The 21,030-nt window shown below is 55.7% G+C and overlaps 1 protein-coding gene across 2 annotated transcripts; it reads right to left on the bottom strand.

Moving 5' to 3' along the window:
• Positions 1-15,146: 15,146 nt before the first annotated feature.
• On the bottom strand, positions 15,147-21,030 carry ZNF853 (zinc finger protein 853). 2 transcript variants are annotated; one of them, XM_042972091.1, is made up of 3 exons: positions 20,688-21,030; positions 19,832-19,949; positions 15,147-17,358 (listed from the first exon to the last, which is right to left on the bottom strand). In XM_042972091.1, exons 1-3 carry the CDS (start codon positions 20,697-20,699, stop codon positions 15,482-15,484), a joined length of 2,007 nt encoding a protein of 668 aa, XP_042828025.1. In that variant the 5' UTR covers positions 20,700-21,030; the 3' UTR covers positions 15,147-15,481. The 2 variants fall into 2 exon arrangements, with proteins under 2 accessions (XP_042828025.1, XP_042828026.1); XM_042972092.1 differs by having other exon boundaries at positions 19,832-19,954.

A 21,030-nucleotide genomic window follows, 5' to 3' on the forward strand; every position in this document is an offset into this window, starting at 1 on the left:
CAGGAGCAGTGGAGGCCGGGGAAAGAGAAGCAGCGGGAATGGAGGCCCAGAGACTGGCACCTGGACCTACATGGGGGGGGGGGGGTGGCAGGGAGGGATGGTGTCTCCCCGGCCCGTGGAGAGCTGGAGAAAGTGCAAATGAGGCCACCCAGTGGGAGCAGCACCTGTGACGAGGCGGGAGAATACTCCACCCTTCCCACCAGCACTGCCCATTGGCCAAATCCACTTATACTGTGGGGGTGCAAGGGGGGCCCTGGGACCGCAGCCACAGTTCGATGCCCAAAGCTGGGCAGAAAGCATATGGGGGTAGAGTGGGGGGGCTAAAACAGACCCAACAGCTCCATCCCTGCCTTAGGACCCCCCCCCCCTTGTCAGGCAGGGACGGGTATCACCTCAGCATCTGCTCAGAACTTTTCTTGGCCTGTCCCCTCACCTGAGGCCTAAACCAAGACCTGATTTCTTCCCCTCCCTTCTCTGAAGAGATTTTCAAAGGCATGGAGTCCACCAGACTCTCCCCACTCAGCAGGCTCTGCCTGAGTCTCTGCTGCCCCCCCCCACCCCCCGGGGCCTCTCTGTTCCCTCCCCTCTCTGAGGCTCTGTCTCCCCCCCACCCCCAGGAGCCTCTCCTTCCTCCTGCCCTGTGATGGGCAGAGTCCCTCAAAGCTTGTCCGGCCCAGGACACCAAGTGGTGCAGCCACACAAAGGCCCCACAGTCCACCACCCAGCCGGCGCGTCTGAGGTCAAAGTTGGGCTTGGGACGCTCCCCCCAGGGTGTTCCCCCTCTGCCCCACACCTGTGGCTTCAGAAGCAAGGTGTGCTCAGGCAGACCGCCCGCTATTCTGTGAGACTAAAAGCTAAGCTCCTTGATGGGAGCCTTACTTTATAGTCAGATAAATAGAACCCCCTGCTCTTACGACCCCGCCTGATCTGGTTGCTTCCAGCTCAGCTCTCCACTGGATCCAGACTGGGTGCTCGGGGGCCTTGCCAGCCGCCTCAGACTGGCCACGCCTCTGCAGATGACCCTCCTCTGGGCCCCGCGTCATCTTTGTGCCTACTCAGGAGCAGTGCTAGGCTGTCCCAAACAGGTCACGCTTGGGCCTCTTCATGTCCTGAAGTCACCTGGCCTTGACCCTTCCAGCCACCTAAGCCCAGAGCTGCCGGGGTTTGGAGCTGGCTGCCCCAGGGCCTGTAGGCACGGAACCTGGGCACGACCTAGGGCGGGGCCCCTGCCAGGCGGGCCTCTCCCCACAGGGGTGCCGGAGAGCCAGACCCCCAGGCTCCGGTCTTGATTCCCTGCCTCCTCTCCCCTTTACTCCATCGCACAGTGATGTTTGAAAGCCGCTTGGGTTTCATGAACTCACAGTCCTGGTCAAGTCCTGGCCCCTGCCCTTCTCTGGCCGCCTCTTCCTGTGGGTTCTCGGGTCCTCCATGGCACCACCGCTCTGAGGCCAACGGTTTTTCCACCCCTGCTTTTCTGTTATTCTCAGCGGGGATTCCTGATGGGGTGTTCCCTCGCACACCCGCACCCGCACACGGCTGAGTGCAGGGCCCAGTGCTCATGCCTGTTCTCTGAAGCACTCAGGCCCAGCCGTCTAGGTGGTGGGGAGGGCAAGGAGACGGAGCCTTCACTCGGGCCCCTGGTTCAACAGGCCCCAAGAGTTAGGGCCTCGGATTGAGCCGTGAAAGCTGACGGGAGGTGCCAGGGCTGAGTGGGGAGAGATGAGCAGGGGTGGGGGCCAGCGAGAGCTTAAAGCGTGCCCGGACTCCGCTAAGGGGCTGTCCCCACCCGCGCGGAGATGCCAGTTAGGTCCATTTGCATTTACTGCTGGGTTCTCAAAACTCGGAATTGCAATCCCGCCTGGGAGCGACAGAGGACCCTCACGAACAAGTATAAATGCAAACAAGGCGTCACTATTCCATACCAGAGGTAATTGGGAACCGAGAGAGACTTGGTGTCATTTTTGACAAGATGGGCTGGGGTCTACACGTGCCCAAGTCCTGCGAGTTGTCTGCGAGGGGCAGCTGACGGGAAATAGAAGGAACCTCCGAGGAAGGAACCCAGTTCCGCTAAAGGCCTCTGCCAGCGTGAGTCAGCCTGCAGAGGTACGGGGATCGGGAGAGCAAGCAGGCCTGCATCAGGGGCCGGTCCACCCTCCGCCCAGCTGCTTATAAAGCCGGAAGGAAAGAGGGGAGAGGTGGCTGGCAGTACGTCCCGGGGTAAGGCCTGCCTAGGCCTGTGCACCTGCACCCTGGAAGAGTAGGAAGCAGCAAGAACAGAGTAGCAGAGACCCAAATGGGACGTTCCCACTCAGCCCAACCAGCGGCTGACCTGCTGTCACTGGGAAGGGGCTGGTGGAGGTGAGCTGGGCACAGGGAAGCAGCAGCCCCTCCCAGACACGTCGGGCTACCCTCGGCTTGAGCTTCTCCGGAACCATGCCACCTGCACTGGTCTCCGGGACAGAAGTAAGGGACACAGAGTCTCCAGGCGCAGAGGAGAGCAAGTCACAACTATGAGGTGCAGCCTGCGAGCCACGGGCCAGGTGCTGGGGGAAGTGGAGGTGGGACAGGTGGCATTTCAGCCAAGCTTGGAAGGCGGCCAGAAGCCGGGAGGCAGTGGGACAGGCGAGACCCGACCCGAGCAAGAGGAGGTGGGGAGTTTGGGGCCAGTGGGGGGATGGGGGCCGTCCTGCGGCTGGAGACTCATACCTTGGTAGGGCCTGCATGGAGGCACGCAGCCACCGAAGGCAGCAGGCGGAGGTGGGTCACGACTTACCAGGATGGATGCGGGGCCACGGCAGGGGTCCACACAGTGTCTTAGTCTATTTGAGCTCTTATAACAAAGATACGACAGACCAGGGGGCTGAAACAACATTTATTTCTCACAGTTCTGGGAGCTGGAAGTTCAAGATCAAGGCGTTGGCAGAGTCAGTGTCTGGTGAGAACCTGCTTCCTAGTTCATAACCGGCACCCTGGCTGTGTCCTTCTTCAGTGGAAGGGGCAAGGAAGGTCTCTGAGGACCCTTTTATAAGGGCACTAATCCAGGGGCGCCTGGGTGGCACAGTCAGTTAAGCATCTGACTTTGGCTCAGGTCATGACCTCGAGGTTCGTGGGTTCAAGCTCCGCATCGGGCTCTGTGCTGACGTCTCAGAGCCTGGAGCCTGTTTTGGATTCTGTGTCTCCCTCTCTCTCCGCCCCTCCTCCACTTGTGCTCTGTCCCTCTCTCTCTCAAAATAAATATTTTTTTAAGTTTATTTATTTATTCTGAGAGAGAGGAGGAGAGAGAGAATTCCAAGCAGGCTCCGCACTGTCAGTGCAGAGCTCAGTGCGGGGCTTGAACTCACAAACCGAGCGATCATGAGCTGAGCCAAAATCAAGAGTCAGATGCTTAACCAACTGAGCCACCCAGGCACCCTTCAAAAATAAATAAACATTAGAAAAAATTTTTTTAAATAAGGGCACTAATCCTGTTAGGGCCCCACCCGTAAGACCTAGTTACCGCCCAAAGGCCCTGCCTCCTAATGTCATCACATTGGGCATTAGGTTTCAACATACGAGTCGAGGTGGGGGTGGGGGGGTGTTGAGGTGGGGGACACAAATGTTTATTTAGTTCATAGCACAAGGTGATAGAGTCCAGCCGTGGAAATAGGGATTTCTGCTGTGTGGGAGGAAGCCCATCAGTCTGGGAACATTCCCTGGTTCTTTAATGATCCTTGACACCAACTATAAAGGACTCTGCCCATCATCCTTCCAGAGGGAGCCCCTCCCCACCCCAGCTCCAACCCCCACCCCAGATGCCACTCCTGCCCAGTCGGTCCTCTGAGTCTCTTCTAGCCTCCCACCTAGAGAGTGCTGAGGCCAGCCGGGAGGGCAGAAAGGGGGAGCAGGCAGAGAAGACAAGAGTGTCCACTTAACAGGGGCAGAGGGTTGAATCCAGGCCCCTGCAACACAGCAGAAAGGAACAGGCAAGGGTGGGGTCTAGACCACAGACAGACAGGGCAGAGGGGGGTGACAGATGCTTTCCTTGACCAAACTTTTAGTGGGAGTTCAGCTCAGGCCCTGACTTCCAGCTTCCGTGTCTGTCTGTGTCACCCAGTTTTAGAAAAATCCGGTCACGTCAGTTTAGCCAGAATCCTCACCCTTGATGTTTCTTCCGTCTTCGTAAATTTCCGCCCACCAGCTTCCCCCTAGCCCCTCCTTGGCTGTGAAGTCTTCCCTCCTCCTTGCTAAAACCAGATTCTGGTCCAGTGCTATTCTGAGGTCTCTTTTCCCCTATTGCATTGGGCCCTGAATAAAAGCTGGTTTTACTGCTTTAACTGTCGTCCAGCTCTGGTTCTTTTTAGTGGTGGCACTTGTGCTCTCTCCCCACACTGGGCATGTGGGGGTTGGGTGGGAACTTTGGTCAGCACCCCTCTGTTCCAGGCTCCTTGCCAGGAGGAACCCAGGAGGGCTTCCCGCAGGGGGAGACACTTGGGCATGTCCTGAGAGCCCAGTGGGAGTGAACTGTGCCCAGACAAGTCCCTGAAGGCAGTGGCATGCATATAGGTGGGTCTGTTCAGAGGTGGCACCTGCCCCAAGCACCTGTGGACCTCACAGAATTCCAAATGCACCCGCATGCCTGTGCCCCTGCTGGTGAGCCACAGGAAGGCTGACACACAGAACGAGTCTCATGACAATCACAGGGGGTGCTGACAGCCTCCTCAAGGCCATCGTCCCCTTGGAGGGCCGCTGGTAAACTGGATTTCATGACTACATCTTTCCAGGCACCCAAACTGTCACAGATGCGTAACAGTGACACGGAAGCTGTTTTAATGCCAAAGTCTATATGATTTGAGAGACACCACTTGATTTCTTGCATTTATTATGTGTTTTTAAGGGAGTGACTTCTGGGGCACCTGGGTGGCGTCCAACTTCGGCTCAGGTCATGATCTCATATAGTCTGTGAATTCGAGCCCTGCGTCAGGCTCTGTGCTGACAGCTTGGAGCCTGGAGCCTGCTTCGGATTCTGTCTCCCTCTCTCTGCCCCTCCCCCACTCATGCTCTGTCTCTCTCTCTCTCTCTCTCTTTTTAAACAAATTAGTTACTTCTCCAGGGGGATTGGGGAAATCTGTCCCAGATTGAGTTCAGCCATGAGTAACGGGAAAGGCCGCCAAAGCAACAGTGTATGCAAACCAAGGTGTTACTGTCCTCGGGTCCAGGGCTCCTCCAGCAGCTCCCCAAGGCCGTGGACAACCTCCCCTCACCACGCCCACACCCACCCGTTCCTCCCCTCCCCTGCCCTGACCGAGCCACTCAGCAGCCTCTGAAGCCACGCTGCTGGGGCAAGAGGCAGAAACCATCAGTGCACAGGTTACACGGCGTTGTTCAGATTTGATTTGTCTTTACATATTTATTTATTGCACCACTGATCGTTTACGTATTCCTAAAACACGAAGATAAGTTGAGAGTAAATTGGGAAGGTAAGTTAAGTTTCAGGGCCTGGCCGAATGTGGTAGAAAGAAGCCTCAAAGATTTTTTTAAAAGGCCAAAGAGAATGTGAAAAGCCTTTTGCTCTGAGGTAAGGGATTCACATGGCTCCTGTAGGTCACGCGGGACAGAGGTGGTTTAAGGGGGTGCTGGGGAAGGACCTCCCGTAACTGCGCATCTGTTCTGGGCAGTTGTTACCTGGTGGCTCTTCCCACGGCTTCGGCTTCTCCGCGTCCTCTGATGGCATCGAGAAGTTCTCTCTGCGGGCTGCAGGCCTCCAACACGGATCCCGCACTTGCTCGCCGCCCTTTCAACAAGGACAGAGCAGGCCTCGCGTTCAGAGCTTCCGCCGGGCACCGGGGTCTCCCCTGAAGGTGACAGCACTGTTTATGTTGACGGCTGCTTTCCACTGGTGTCAAATTGACGCGGCTTTCAGCCTGCGGTGTTCATCTTTTTAAAATACACTACCCGCACTTCCGGGTTCCGGGCCAGCCTGTAAGGGGCTTGCAGGCCACTGCTCTGTCCTCACAACAAGAAAAAAAGTGGAAATCAACGATCCTTCTCAGATCCTTCAGAGAATCAAGGTCAAAGCTCAAACTGCTGCCCCTAAAATCAGAGAGACAGACGGCAGACACAGAAAATCACAGCTTCCAGGAGCAGAAACGGCCCTGGAGCCAGCGCCTGGACAGGGAGACTTAAACTCTTCGTGATCAATGGTTAGAAGCTCAAGAGGGCTCAGCTGATGCTTAAAACCTCCGCCCGGGGGATGGGGGTGGAAGGGGGGGGTGGTGGTCCTCTTAGAAGATAAGCTTTGGGGCGCCTGGGTAGCTCAGTCGGTTAAGCGTCCGACTTCAGCTCAAGTCATGATCTCACGGTCCGGGAGGGCTTACTTATTCTCATTTTATTTAGTCTTACTTTTTTTCTTTCAGAGAGAGAGAGGGAGTGGGGGAGAGGGGCAGGAGACAGAGAATCTCAAGCAGGCTCCAGGCTCAGCGAGGAACCCGAGGCAGGGCTGGATCCCACGACCCTGGGATCATGACCTGAGCCGAAATCAAGAGTTGGACTCTCAATGAGCTGACCCACCTGGAGCTGTGGAGGTGTTTTTAAATACATCCAGAGCGCCGTGTTTTGTTATTGTTGTTGTTTGTTTGTTTTGGGTTTTTTGGGGCGTTTCTGACAGAGAGAGAGAGAGAGAGAGAGAGAGCACAGAAGGGACAGAGAGAGAGGGAAGGAGAGAGAATCCCAAGCAGGTTCTGTACCATCAGCGCGGAGCCTAATGCGGGGCTTGAACTCACAGACTGTGAGATCATGGCCTGAGCCGAAGTCAGGTGCCTAACTGACAGAGCCATGCAGGTGCCTTGCATTCTGTTCTTCTTAACAGAGTCTGCTCTTGAGGGAAACTATTTTACTAGAGCCTAAGCAAACAAGTGGAAGAGGAAAATACCCAACTCCAGCCTCCTCTAGCCTTTGTATTCCAGGAGAGGGAACCTGAGAGAGATTTGTCAAGTTCATAGCCTGCAGGCACAGGTTCACTACAAGCCTGCGACCTAATGGTCAGGATATAGAACACTTCCTCCCCCTGACACCGCACCTTCACATCAGTAGAGATTCTCTATGATAACTTGGGAACACAACGGAGAACCCACATGTCTCAGACCTTATTCTAGAAGAAGTCTCTAGGGGGCACCTGGGTGGCTCAGTCGGCTGAGTGTCCGACTTAGGCTCAGGTCACGATCTCACGGTTTGTGAGTTCGAGCCCCGTGTCAGGCTCTGTGCTGACAGCTCAGAGCCTGGAGCCTGCTTTGGATTCTGTGTCTCCCTGTCTCTCTGCCCCTCCCCTGCTCACGCTCTGTCTCTCCCTCTCTCTCAAAAATAAATAAACATTAAAAAAAATTAAAAGAAGTTTCTAGGGGGTGCCTGGGTGGCTCAATCAGTTGAGCATCAGGTTCAGGTCATGATCTCACAGTTTGGTTCCTTGGGTTCCAGTCCCACATCGGGCTCTGTGCTGACAGCTCAGAGCCTGGAGCCTGCTTTGGATTCTGTGTCTCCATCTCTTTCTGCCCCTCCCCTGCTCACGATCTGTCTTTCCCTCTCTCTCAAAAATAAATAAACATTAAAAAAAATTAAAAGAAGTTTCTAGGGGGTGCCTGGGTGGCTCAATCAGTTGAGCATCAGGTTCAGGTCATGATCTCACAGTTTGGTTCCTTGGGTTCCAGTCCCACCTCGGGCTCTGTGCTAACAGCTCAGAGCCTGGAGCCTGCTTCAGATTCTGTGTCTCCATCTCTTTCTGCCCCTCCCCTGCTCACGATCTGTCTCTCTATCTCTCAAAAATGAATAAATGTTCAAAAAAAATTTTTAGTAAGTAAGTAAATAAATAAATGAATGAAGTCTCCAGAAAAATCCAAAGACAACAGGGGAGACAAAACAAGGAGACCAGAGGAAATTTTCTCCTCTAACCCCTACAGCAATGGCAACAGTAAAAAAAGCCTGGCTCCTAGCCAGCTAAGCATAAAGCCTCACACCAAAGACCTACTTAACTCAGTTCCTTTTACCTAGGACATCATGTTCACTTCTCAACAACAACAGCAAAATTACAAGGCATACTACAAAACAAAAGCACAGTTTGAAGAAGCAGATCCAAATACAGTAGAGAGGTTAGAATAATCAGGATAGAAATTTAAGACAACTATGGTGAATATGTTAAGGACAATAATGGAAAAAGTAGCCAACATTAAAAAACAGATGAGTAATGTCAGCAGACAGGTGTAAACTAAGAAAGTATCAAAAGGAGGGACACCTGAATGGCTCAATCAGTTAAGCATCCGATGCCAGCTCAGTTCATGATCTTACCGTTTGTGAGTTCAAGCCCTGCACTGGGCTGTGCTGACAGCTTGGAGCCTGGCACCTGCTTCAGATTCTGTGTCTCCCTGTCTCTCTGCCCCATCCCATGGCTTGTGCTCTGCCTCTCTCTCACTAAAATAAATAAACATTAAAAAATACGTTAAAAAAGAAAATAGACCTGGATGGGCCTATATTGTAAAGTCAGGGCACCCATTAAAATTTTTTTAAGTATATCTGATATACCAAAAGAGGAGAAATAATGAAATAACACAAAATGCTTAAGTAACACCAGTGAGTGCAGAAAAAGAGTGGAAAACAAAAAAGATTCAAAGAACAAAGGCAAAACATAGAAAACAGTAGTGAATGTAGTAGCTATTAATCCAACGATATCAATAGTCACTTTAAAATAAATTTATTTTGGGGCACCTGGGTGGCTCAGTCAGTTATGCCTTCGACTCTTGGTTTCTGCTCAGGTCATGATCTCACAGTTCGTGAGTTCAAGCCCCACATCAGGCTCTGTGCTGACAGTGTGGAGCCTACTTGGGATTCTCTCTCTCCTTCTCTCTGCCTCTCCTAAATAAACAAACAAACAAACAAACTTTAAAATAAAATAAAATAAATTTATTTCAGCTAAAAAGTGACCAGATTTGGGATTCCTAGCTGGCTCAGTTGGTAGAGAATGCAACTCTTGATCTTGGGGTTATGACTTCAAGCCCCACATTGGGTGTATAGATTACTTAAAAATAAAATCTTTAAATACGTAGTGATCAGATTTAAAGAAAATTGCTAAGTAATTGGTAGTACGTGTTGTAGGTCCATATGGCAAACATGTGTCACAAAGCATTGGTCCAGGGGCCACAGACTGGGCTTAACCAGAGGGGGAAACATTGGATTAGCATTTTAGGACCATCGTCACAACAATGTTTGAGAAGATGGATTGGAAGGGGCCAGAAGCTGAAGGCAGGTATGTCCGATTGAACACAGGGAACTGACGTCATGCATTTATAACATTTCCCTCCCAGAATGCCCCTGAAGAGGGGGAAAGGATAAACATCCACAAGGACAAAGACAACCAGAAGGACCCATCAGTGGATGAGCAGTTCCAGCACATGGGTGGCAGACAGAGGTGAGAAGCGTGGCCTGACCCACCGGAGCGGCCGTGGGACAAGGACCCCAGATACCCACAGAGAAGCAGAGGCCTGTGGTTATTGCTTTTAGCACAACTATCAATGATTCTTGAATACTGAAGAAGCCAGGAGGGAGTTGGGATGAAAATTGGGGCCTTAATTTCAAAGCAAAACTTGGTGCACAATTAAACGAGTGTATGGGAGATAAAAGATGGCTGGAAATTGTTTGTAGCCCTTCCCATGGTGAGGCAGGACCTATTTCCTTCCCCTTGACCTGGGCGGGGATTGAGACTTGGTCTGATGAGTGGTATCTGCAATAAATAACATTGCACAACTTCTAAGCTCCATAATAAGAAGCCTAGTAGATCCCAAGCTCTGGTCTCTTGGGACCCAGACCCTCTGCTGAGAGACACCAGGTCACATGGAGAGGTTATGTGTAGGTGCTCCAGGGGACAGCCCGACTGAGCTCCCAGCTGATCACCAGTATCAACCACCAGCCTCATGATGAACCTGTGCCTCAGCCCCACTGGGCCATCAGATGTCATCATACAGAACAGAAGAGCCACCCAGCTGAGCCCAGGCAACCTGCGAACTGTGAGAAATAACAAAGCATCTTTTGTTTTTAGCCACTGTTTCGGGGTGGAATATTGCACAATAGTTAACTGAAGCAGAGGGCATTAGGAAAAGCAGGGGACATCCAGAAGGGCTCCTGGGTTTGTGTCTCAATGCCTCCAGGTAGTTGGTGCTCCAAATCTCGGAGACCAATGGGTTCTCAGGTCTGAGAGAGATGCCTATGTGGGGACTAATGTTATAGGCTGCGATGGAGTTGGCTGGGACCCTACCACATCCCACCTGCAGGGAAGGATCCTAAGGGCATAACTAGGCCCTTCTACCATCTGGGGGCCTCACAATCTTTATTTCTACAATGTCTAAATTTTTTAACATTGAAATATTAGAAAGCCTTATCTCACAGAACGTCCAACCAGAGAAGAGCTTGCATTCAAATCTTCCTTGCTTTATTTAAAAAAAAAATTAATATTTATTTATTTTTGAGAGACAGAGACAGAGACAGTGAGCGAGCAGGGGAGGGGAAGAGAGAGAGAGAACGACACAGAATCCAAAACAGACTCCAGGCTCTGAGCTGTCAGCACAGAGTCCGACACAGGGCTTGAACTCCTGAACCATAAGATCATGACCTGAGCTGAAGCCAGACTGAGCCACCCAGATGCCCCAAATCTTCCTTGCTTTAGAGGCAACATATTCCAGGGGGCTAACATGCACTGCGCCTGTTTGCACATATTATCTCACCTATTGTATTGGACACACAATAGCTCAGAACCATAGACACTCTGGCTCTCATCTTACAGGCAAGGAAAGTTGTCACATAGCAATTGGTGGCCGGAATTCCAATCCCCAAGTCCTCCCTGGAGGAACATCACTATTTCGTAAAAGATGCCTGACTCAAAGGAGGCAAAGACCGAGAATCATCATCAGGCTCTGTTCTGTTTTATACATTTGATGTTATCATATTCCCTGGAGATTTTCCATTTTAGGGACTTCTGGGCTTAGAATTCTCTTTCCAGCTCTTGATATAGCACAGATATAGCCCAAGGGTCAGTCCAAAGAGATATTTACCTAATTGTTAAAAACGCAAAATGACACGCTGCTGTACTGTTGTGACTGTAACTAACACATCACAAAGGGACAGGAAGGATTTCACACCAGGGTCCCTCTGTCTAGCAATAGTCCCTAAAGTACAGGAGACAGGGAGCCCTCTACTGACTCCCTCACAAAAACAACCTGATCCCTACCTTTTGCAAACGCTTGCAGATAAGGTCATTATATGAAAAATTAAAACTAGTCGTATTCTTGATAATCTTGTGAGGTTTTATTTTATTTATTTATTTATTTTTAAATTCACATTGTGTTTTTTCACTTGATATGCCAGCCTTGAGTCTGGACCCCTTTACAAGATTCCCATGCATTAAGAAATTTCTTTTTGTTTTTAAGTTTATTTATTTTGAGAGAGAGAGAGAGAGAGAGAGAGAGAGAGAGAGAGAGAGACAGCACAATGGGGAGGGGCAAAGAGAGAGAGAGAGAGAGAGAGAGAGAAAGAGAGAGGGAGAGAGAGAATCCCAAGCAGGCTCCTTGCTGTCAGCGCAGAGCCTAACTCTGGGCTCGATTTCACAAACCGTGAGATCATGACCTGAGGTGAAATCAAGAATCAGAGGCTTAACCGACGGAGCCACCCAGGTGTCCCAAGAAATTTCTTTTCTTAACGGTCATGTCTCTGCATTTTCCTTTCATGTCTCTCAACACAAGTGACTTAGGCCTACCTGGTTGCCAGCACAGAAGGGAAGAAGAGTGATCTCAACACTGAAAAGCAGCCTCCCACAATGAGTGAGGGCACAGCTAAAGTGAATATGGCGACCACTGACTCAAGTCAAAGAACCAATGGACATGGCAGAAATAACAGGTAGCAGGTGGAGGGGAGCCCTTGCCAGGGCCGAGGAGATGAGCCTCCCTCCCTGCTACATACAGCCCTGGGCCCTGGCGTATCACGTGTCTCTGCAACTGGGACCCCCCCACTCCTGACACAGGAATCCAACTGTGCGACGCAGCCCTGGGAGCTGTGAATGGGGATGAGCTGAGGGTGGCTTCCTAGCTCCACAGACAGGGGCTCAGGATGTGGGGACGCTGGAGTGGGCATGGCAGCCAGGGGCCCTAGGAATTCTGGGTAGGGCGGGTGGGTGGACAGCGCAGCTTCCGGACCAGGCCAGCCCATGGCCCCCAACGAGGATCTGCGCATGACATTTGTTTTAGGTAAAAGTACAGGGGTGAGAGATGGCTCAGGCGCCATGGCTCCTGTCCCCCTGGGGCGTCGAGGAGGGTGTCTATTCCTTTCGCTGCTGCTCAGACTGCTGGTAGGGGTGGAGGCGGGCGGTAGCGAGGACTGGGGACTGGGCTGGCTTGTGGTTAGGTGGCAAAAGCAAGGTGGGGGAGAGCCGGGTGATGAGGGCAGGGATTGGGGTGGGCAGGCCTCCCGGGGGACAGGGCCTGACTCATGGGGCTCTCCAGGAGTATATTTGGCTGGGCTTAGATGCCTGTTGGAATGGACAAGTCAGGTAGAGGTGACAGAGATGCTGGAAAGTTCTGGGGAGAAGTCAAGGCTGTACCCAGGAAGAATCTGGGAGTCTGGGGCCATTGGATTCCACAAAATCCAGTCCCTAAGCTCTCTCTCTCATTCCACCACCTGTCTCCCGTAGCACCTACCTCCCAGCGATTCCCAGACTCACTGTTCCTAATCACACCAGGTCCCCTCTGGCTCTGATCTATCGCGCAGTGTGACTTCCATCCTGACCACCTCCCCCTCTGGTGTCTCCAGGCCTCACCTCCAGGCAAATGCCTGCTGATTCAGCAAGACTTCTGGGAGGCCACTTGGCTCCCCATGTTGGAGTCCCTTGCTCTGTCCCCTCACCCCCCATGTGTGACCATTTAGGTGTGTGTCCCTCTCCTACTGGGCTGTGAGCTCTTCAGCAATGCCTCTCAACACCTGGGGCCTGCCTGTCCTGCACTCCGACCAGGCCCCTCCCAAGACATGGCCTCCGCCTACCAACAGGCTCGGCCTGTCTTCCCACGAGGGCCCCTGTCTTCCGTTCCCCAGAGGCGACTGCAGAAGAGCAGGTATGTGCCAGTGGTCACTCAAGGAGAGGGCCGGGGGAGGCCGGTGGCGGGCGAGCAGCACAGGAGGGGGGTGGAAGGAGAGGTCTCAGGCAAAGCCCCACAGAGGCGAGGAAGCTTCCACCTTCCCCTGGGGCTCCAGCGTTGTCCAAATGTGAGGAAGGGAGCGGGGCTTCCACAAGTCTTCTGAGTCGGCTTAGGGGACACTTCACCTTCTCTGAGACAGTGGATGATGGGAGAGCCACTGGCGCTTGTGGGGGAAGCCAGCCAGCCAGGATGGCGAGAGCCCACACGTCTGTAGATCCATCCGCCCAAGGACAGGTGGGCAGAGAATCAACATCCGCCCAGGCCTCTCCCTGCCTCACACAGATCCACTCACCCCCCACGTGGATTCGACTCGGCAAAGAACACGGATGACAGAGACCTGGGGGTATCACCTATCGCCCCTGATGCCGCGGTTGGGTTTGAGGCCCTAGCTTATGCCTCTTACCCGCAGATCCCTTGCCTTCAGCATCTCTGCTGGTCGAGGGGGCCCGTCTGACAGGATGAGTCAGACCTTCACCCCGGAGGGGTCAGAGCCCCAGTTGAAAGATCTAATGCCCCATCCCCTCAGCGAATGGTTACTCGGGGAAATGGGTCTGTCGGTGTAAAGACAGGAAATCACTCACTGTAAACAGAGGCGGAGGGAGGGGAGACGGGCCACTTCTGAATTGATTTAAAGCTTGTCCTTAGGAGATGCCAAAACTGGCCTCCCCGAGCGTCTGTCCTCTGGCTCCCATCCCTCCCAGCAAGGTTATACGGAATCAGCTCCTCCGAGGCCAAGGGGTTCAGGTTGGAAAGAAGAGTCTGGGGTGAGGGCGCTGAGCATGGGACTTAATAAGCCGTCCCTTGCTCTAGAGCAACCAGGAAAATGCTTTGTAGAGATGAAACCGGGGGCCAGATGCAAAATCCGGCAGGGAAAACAGAGACGAGACAATGCATTTCTTCATTTTAATTTATTTTTCAATTTTTGTTTCTCACTTACCAACACATTCGTAAAATGTAGCAGGCTGTGTTAGTAAAGGAGAAGCAGGGAGCAAAGAGAGGTGCGGGATCTAAGCAGCTGCACACGGGGAGCGGGGGGAGGTGGTGGTCAAGAGCAGGAAGCACTTGGGGGCAGAAGGGGCCGGGCGCCTCCACCGTCCGCCTTCCCGCAGGCGTGGGCACCGCCGATGCTCTATACAGACCCCCAGATGGTTTCGTAAACGTCGTAGAGAGCACTTCTGTTGCTTCCAAACTTCGTCCCCCAACTTCTCCCTCTGACTCCCCCTGCCCCCCACCCCCACAGCCATCCCCACCACTGCAGCCACGAGGCAGGGTCTTCTCGAGCCAGCCCCCTGCATAGCCGGGCCCAGGAAAACCCTGCCCCTGGGTCTCAGGGCCCCAAGCCCATAGCCTCAGTCCCTGGGCCAGCATCTGAGAAGCCTAAAGCGGCTGGATCCCAGGGAGGTCAGGGTGGGGCTCCCTTGGAGCTCTTTCCCCAGGGGGAACACTCCCCTGGACCTTGGAGAGCATTCCCAGAATGCCCTCTGCTTCAGCCGCGGGCTCCCATTCAAGAGGTCACTGACAGGCCACCGTGGGCATGGGGACTTGGCAGCAGGGAGGGCTACCGCTTGCTGGAACCCTGGGTTAACCTGGAGGGAGGTTTTACCTTCCGCCCAGAGAAGGGCTTCCTGGCATTTGTGCACTAACCCAGTGGACACTCTGACCCTGTGCTTATGAACACAAACATTTTAATCAGGATTACATCCACCCTGATGAACTTTCATTCTAGAAAGTACTTTCAAGGCAAACGCCATTGAGGACAATCTAATGCCTTGATGGTTTTCTACAAAGTGCAGATAACTTTCCTTTCTCCCCCATTTCTTTTCCTCGAAGTCATTTTCACCAGGATCAAATCCTATTCGTGTGCGTTTCGCCACAGGTATCCGACTCCCGGGTTAGTGTTCGATGCGTGTCAAATGTCACCAACTGTCACACGTGTCACTGGCAGGTTTGTTTGTTTTTTTTTTTTTTTTTTTTCCTGTGGCCGTCACTTCAAGAAAGTCCAGTTTTCTGGGGGAAGGGCTCTAGCGGACTCCTCACGGACCGGTACCCAACAACGAATTTGTGCGGCTGTCCTGGTGTGCCACACCTGTGCCCTTTGGCCCCAGAGGCTTTTCTCGAGGAGCCGTTCCGAGGGTCCGTGCGTAACCGTGGCCTACCCTCAGCTAACCAGGGACAGAGCCGGGAGCCCTTCCGCAGCCGGCTTCCGGGAGGTGCGCGCACACCACGGGACAGGGCGGGAGGAACCTGCGCCCTCGCCGACCCCGGCTCCCCGCCCCCCACGGTCACGGCGCCTTGTCCGCGGCCCCCGCCGCCTGCTCGGGGCGCGCGGGGCCGCCGGTGGCCGCGCGCGTGCTGCGGAGCAGGCCCAGGCCCCGCGATCGGCCGGCGCCGTGCAGCTGGCGCTCGTGGCGGCGGATCTGCACCTTGTGCCGGAAGCGCTCGCCGCAGTCCTCGCAGACGTAGGGCCGCTCGCCCGAGTGCGTGCGCCGGTGGCGCAGCAGGTTGGACGAGACGCTGAAGCGCTTGCCGCAGTCGCCGCAGGCGTAGGGCCGCTCGCCCGTGTGCGTGCGCTGGTGCTGCACGAGCGCCGAGCTCTCGCTGAAGCGCTTGGCGCAGTAGGAGCAGGCGTAGGGCTTCTCGCCCGTGTGGATGCGCTGGTGCGTCACCAGGTTGGAGTGCTGCGAGAAGCCCTTCCCGCACTCGCCGCAGCGGTGCGGCCGCTCGCCCGTGTGCGTGGCCTGGTGCCGCACCAGGTCCGTGCTGCGGCCGAAGCCCTTGCCGCACTCCCCGCAGATGGTCGGCCGGTCCCGGGCGCGCCGCCGCCGCCGCTGCCTGGCCGGGGTCAGGGCGGCGCTGCCCGCGGGGCCCGGGATGGCCACCACCGCCGGCGCGGCCACGGCCGGCAGCACCATGAGCTCCTGCAGCACCACGTAGCCCGGGGGGGCCACCACGACGGCGGCTGGCGCCCCCGGGGCCGAAGCCCCGCCGCCCCCCGCGGCGGGCACCAGCTCCAGCTGCAGCTCGGGCTGCACGGGGGTCAGCTCCAGCCGCACCTCCTGCCGCTGGGCTCCCAGCTCCACCGGGGTCAGCTCCAGCCGCACCTCCTGCCGCTGCTGCTCCAGCTGCTGCTGCTGCTGCTGCTGCTCCAGCTGCTGCTCCAGCTGCTGCAGCTGCTCCTGCAGTTTGAGCTGCAGCTGCCGCTGCTCCTGTTGCCTCTCCAGCTCCTGCCGCTGCCTCTCCAGTTCCTGATCCGACCCCGGGTCAACCGGCAGGAGCTCCAGCTCCACCTCTTCCTCCTCGTCTGGCTCCAGCAGAGGGGGCTGCTGCTGCTGCTGTTGAAGCTGTTCCTGTTGCTGCAGCCGTTGCGGCGGCGGCTGCTGCTGCTGCTGCTGTAACCGTTGCTGCTGCAACAGCTGCTGCTGTAACAGTTCCTGCTGCTGCTGCTGCTGCTGTAACTGTTGCTGCTGCAGGTGCTGCTGCTGTAACAGTTCCTGCTGCTGCTGCTGCTGCGGCTGTAACTGTTCCTGCTGCTGCAACTGTTGCTGCTGCAGGCGCTGCTGCTGTAACTGTTCCGCCTTCTGCTGCTGCTGTAACTGTTGCTGCTGCAGGTGCTGCTGCTGTAACAGTTCCTGCTGCTGCTGCTGCTGGAACTGTTCCTCCTCCTGCCGCTGCCCGGACTGTCCCTGCTGCTGCTGCTGCTGCTGCTGCTGCCACGGTTCCTGCTGCCTTAACTGCTTCTGTAACTGTCGGTGCTGGGGTAACGGTTTCTGCTGTGGCTGCAACAGGTGTTGCTCTGGCACTTGCTGCTCCTCCGATTGTTCCTGCGGCGGCATCGGCGGCAGCTGTGGTTTCAGCTGCTGAGGTGGCCCAGGTTGGGGGTTTTCCTGCAGGTGCTTCTCTTGTCGAGGCAGCCATTCTCGGTCAGCTCGCCGCTGTTGCTGCGGACCCGGGGATCGGCTTTGTGGTCGCCGCTCCTGCCGTGGCTGTTGTGGCAGCGCGGGTTGCTGTTCTGACTGTTGTGGTTGCAACTCCGGCTGCCCCTGCTGTGCTTCCTCAGCCATTTCACTGGCCCCCGTCGGGGCTGAGCTTGTTGGCCGCCGTGGGCTGCCGTTCTCCTGAGCCTCTTCTTCCTCCTGACTCTCACTCCCACCGCTGCCACCTGTAGTGGAAATGGCAGGAAGCCAGGAGAGAAAAATCTACGGGCAGCTCTCAGGTGCAGACCCCCTGGACCTCCCCGCTCACCCGGCCCCATGGACAGCCACGCTAGGACACACTGTGAGCTCCCATCAGGGACCCAAAAGCACCGGCTCGGTCGACAAGGGCAGCGTGGCAGGAACTGAATTGCCCAGAGGTGTGGGGTTGGCTTAGAAATGCGCCCGCAGGACTGCTGGTCACGTCGCTCTGCACCCTGGCTGTTCCACCTCTCCCCCGCGCCTCCCTCCACACAGGCTCCACGCTTAGATCTTGGCAGTGACAAGAGCCTGGGCGCCTGGGGCTCCCCAGCACCGTTCCCTGAGAAGTCTCTCGTGCTTCACCACCATCCAGTGGGAATCCGCGTACAAGCCGCTCGGACAGCTAAGCCACAAGCCCGTGCTGAACTCTGACCTCAGTTAGGGTCACACCTCACAGAAGTAAAACTTGCCTTCTCCGTAAGTAATAACGCCTGGAAGTATCACCACTAGCGGTCCTAAAAGTCACCGAAGGTCAGAGACAGCACAAAGTTCCCAGCGGGAAGTCCTCCGTTCAGGCCCTAACTCTACCGCTTAGCAGCCGTCGACCTCCCGCAGCCACGGAGCCCGCCTTGTCAGTGACAGCTTCGGGATACCCACACTTCCAGCTTCACGGGCAAAGCCAGAAGGGCCCCGGCATCGCCTCTAGAACCTGGTGGGTGCTTGAAAAATCCCTCTCCCTGTGACTTAGAAAATGAGTTTGCAAACTAACAAACACTTTAGCAATACCAAAGATACAACTAGCTCCGTTTGAAACAGCCTGAAGACTGGAAGTGTCTGAGACTATTACTCAGGAATGGAAAGGACTAATTCCATAGCCCCAAGTCAACATGGTGACTGGCCAGTTATGTCACCTCTGGGAACCTGAATTTCCCTGTCTGGAAAAAGGAGATAAACCCTTCCCAGGGACATAGCGAGAATGCCAGGGGGGAAACGTCTGGCCCGGGGTTGTGCAGGTGTAGAGGAAGCCCCGCTACGTAAGAGTCGCTCCATTGTCACATTTCACTTTCCTGCACAATATCCACGTGTCTGTCTCTCATTTTGAGCATTCAGGCTGTGTTCACGGAAAATCCGAAGAGGCTCTCTCCATTTCCGAGTCTGATTTCCACGTCTGTTCTTCCTACAGCTTCGTATTTTCAGTTTTGTAACAGAAAGCAGAGGTTCGATGTTATAAAATTTTGCTTTCCGGCCACTTTGCCAGGATTGTATTGATTTCATAAAACCAAGGGATATCTGTATGAAAATAACTTCCTTTCAGAAAACCAGTCCTAATAACCTTTGCTTAGGCTAACGGACAAGTGAATGCATTTCGCATAAACACACACCAGTCGGGAGTATGTGTGTGGTGAGCGAAGACAGCCATGAAAACCTGTTCCCCCAGCAATGTCAAGGTCTGAGACACTCCAGCCTCCTGCCACCCCTCGAGGCAGCAAGGAGCACCGTGCTTCTGTGTGAGTCCTCACGTTTCTAGCACAGCACTTGGCTGTGTGGCCAGTCCTGGCTTCTTACGGCAACACCAGCATTTTAAACAACGATGTTTTTAGTAAACATATTATTAAGTGTCACCTGATGTGCGTGCCCTTGCAAGACTTTTTCCAGTTAAATATTTGAGCCAGGAGAGTCGTTTAGCCACACATCCCATCACAGCCCCTCTAATTGCCTTGGTCCTTTTCATGCTGTTCAACCCTGGCCCGGCCCTCAGTCAGTGCCCTCAAAGCACAGAGAAGGAAAGTGGCCCCCAGGAGCATGACCACCATAGAAAGTTTCCCCAGACCGTGTCCCAGAGGGAGAAGGCATCTTGAAAGGTTCTGCAGGGCCATATTTGCCTCTGGGCAAAAGGGGAGGAAGATGGATTGAAGCAGAGGTCAGGAAAAGTGGACAAGGTCAGAGAAGGCCACAGAGAAAAGAGAAGCAAGGGGTCCAATGCCTGAGGTACAAGGGGCAGTGGGAGAGAGCCCCTGAATTCAATCTTGAGAACTTGAGTCTGGAGCCAGGGACAGGTCGGGGGACAGTGGAGGCCACCTGGCCACTGGGGAAATAGCAGTAGCTCCCAGCCAGCACATGCCCGGGGTCCAGGCATGGCCTGAGAATATCTGCATCGTCGGGGAGCCCGTCACAGGCACAACCACAGCCTGATACAGCCGCCTCGGAAAACCCTGAGGGGAACCCGCCAGTGTCACTCCAGGCAGCTGAACTCGGCCGCGGTGAGCGGCTGCAGCCTGCCCCAGCCCCGCACCCCGAAACCCCAGGTGAGCACCCTTGCGGACAGCAGGCTGCCCGCCACCCTGCGGCCCCCTCTCGCCCGCAGCAGGCCGGGCTCTGTCAGAAGGTCCCCCGCGGGGCCTGAGGACCGTCTCCCGCTTTGCCGCTTTGGGTCAGAGCCACCTCCCGCTAGTCCCTCACCTGAGAGGGTGCCGGGCCCCGGGCCCCCATCTTCGAGACACCGAAGCTCCAGCACGAAGGTCTCAGTCGCTGGCCCCAGCTCCATCCTGGCGCTCAGACCAAGACCCCGGGGAGCCAGCTGTGCTGAGAGGAAGGAAGGAAGCTGTTCAGGTGGGCAGGAGTGCTGTGAGCCCCCAGCCCCGTGGCACTGACTGCCAGAGAGCCCTCCACCTCAGCCTCGGGCCTCCAGAGCCAGGGGCCCTCCCCCGGCTGGAAAGGAGGACAGTTGGAGCCACAGCTGGGGAAGGGAGGCGCAGGGCAGCCCGGAGCTCTGCTCCCCAAGGCCCGTTCAGCCCCCCGCAGGGAGGCAGTCCCTCCATTCCCGAATTCTGGGATTCTGCGGGGCCCACACTCAGCCCCAGCCTTAGGGGGCAGCCGGTGCAACTGCTCCACTAGGATGGGGAGCTGGAGACCCAGCAGGGACAGTTGAGGAAGTTGGCAGAGAAGACGGAGAAACCTCACGTTCCACTGCCCCCCCCCACAAAGCCCCGCCAAGCCTGTTCGCCTCCCTGGTCTCTGGCCTCCTAGGCTGCTCTTGGGGTTCGGCCAGCATTCCTAGGCCAGAGCACCAGCAACCCACAGAACCAGCCCTGGCCCAGGGCCTCCTGAAGTCGGGAGGGTTCCCCACCTCTCTCCTGCATCCCCCCTCCACTGGCCTTCCCGCCCCACGCCCCACCCCCGGCCCCTGCAGAGGTGTCCCCACATCCAGCCGGCCTCCCCTCCTAACAGGACAGCTCCAGGTCTCTGTGGGGGTCCGGTCGAAAAGACTGGAAGCGCCCCGAAGGTTCGCCGCGCCGTCCCGCCCAACGGGCCTCACCTGGCGCAGCATTTCCTGCCCCTCACCGCGGCCTCTGCACTAGGGGAGGTGTGTTCATGGTCAGCAGGGGCTGCGCAGCCAAGGCCGAGGCGTCAGCCGGCTCCTTCCTGAGGCGCCTCCATCCAGAAAGAGCCGGGGAGGCGCCGGGCCACCCGGGGGCCTTTCTGGGCACTGCGGCGGCGGGCCTGTCGCTGTCAGGGCTGCCGAGGTCGCCCTGGGCCAAGAAAGGGGCAGAACGGAGTTCGCGAGCAGAAGTTGGTGTCGGGCACCCGTCCCGGGGGAAGGGGGCGGGGAGGAGGCTGGGCGCCGGGGGTCCGGTCCGAGGTCGGCGGGGGCCGGGCGA

Source organism: Panthera tigris, chromosome E3 (assembly GCF_018350195.1).
Source record: "Panthera tigris isolate Pti1 chromosome E3, P.tigris_Pti1_mat1.1, whole genome shotgun sequence".
NCBI lineage: Eukaryota > Metazoa > Chordata > Mammalia > Carnivora > Felidae > Panthera > Panthera tigris.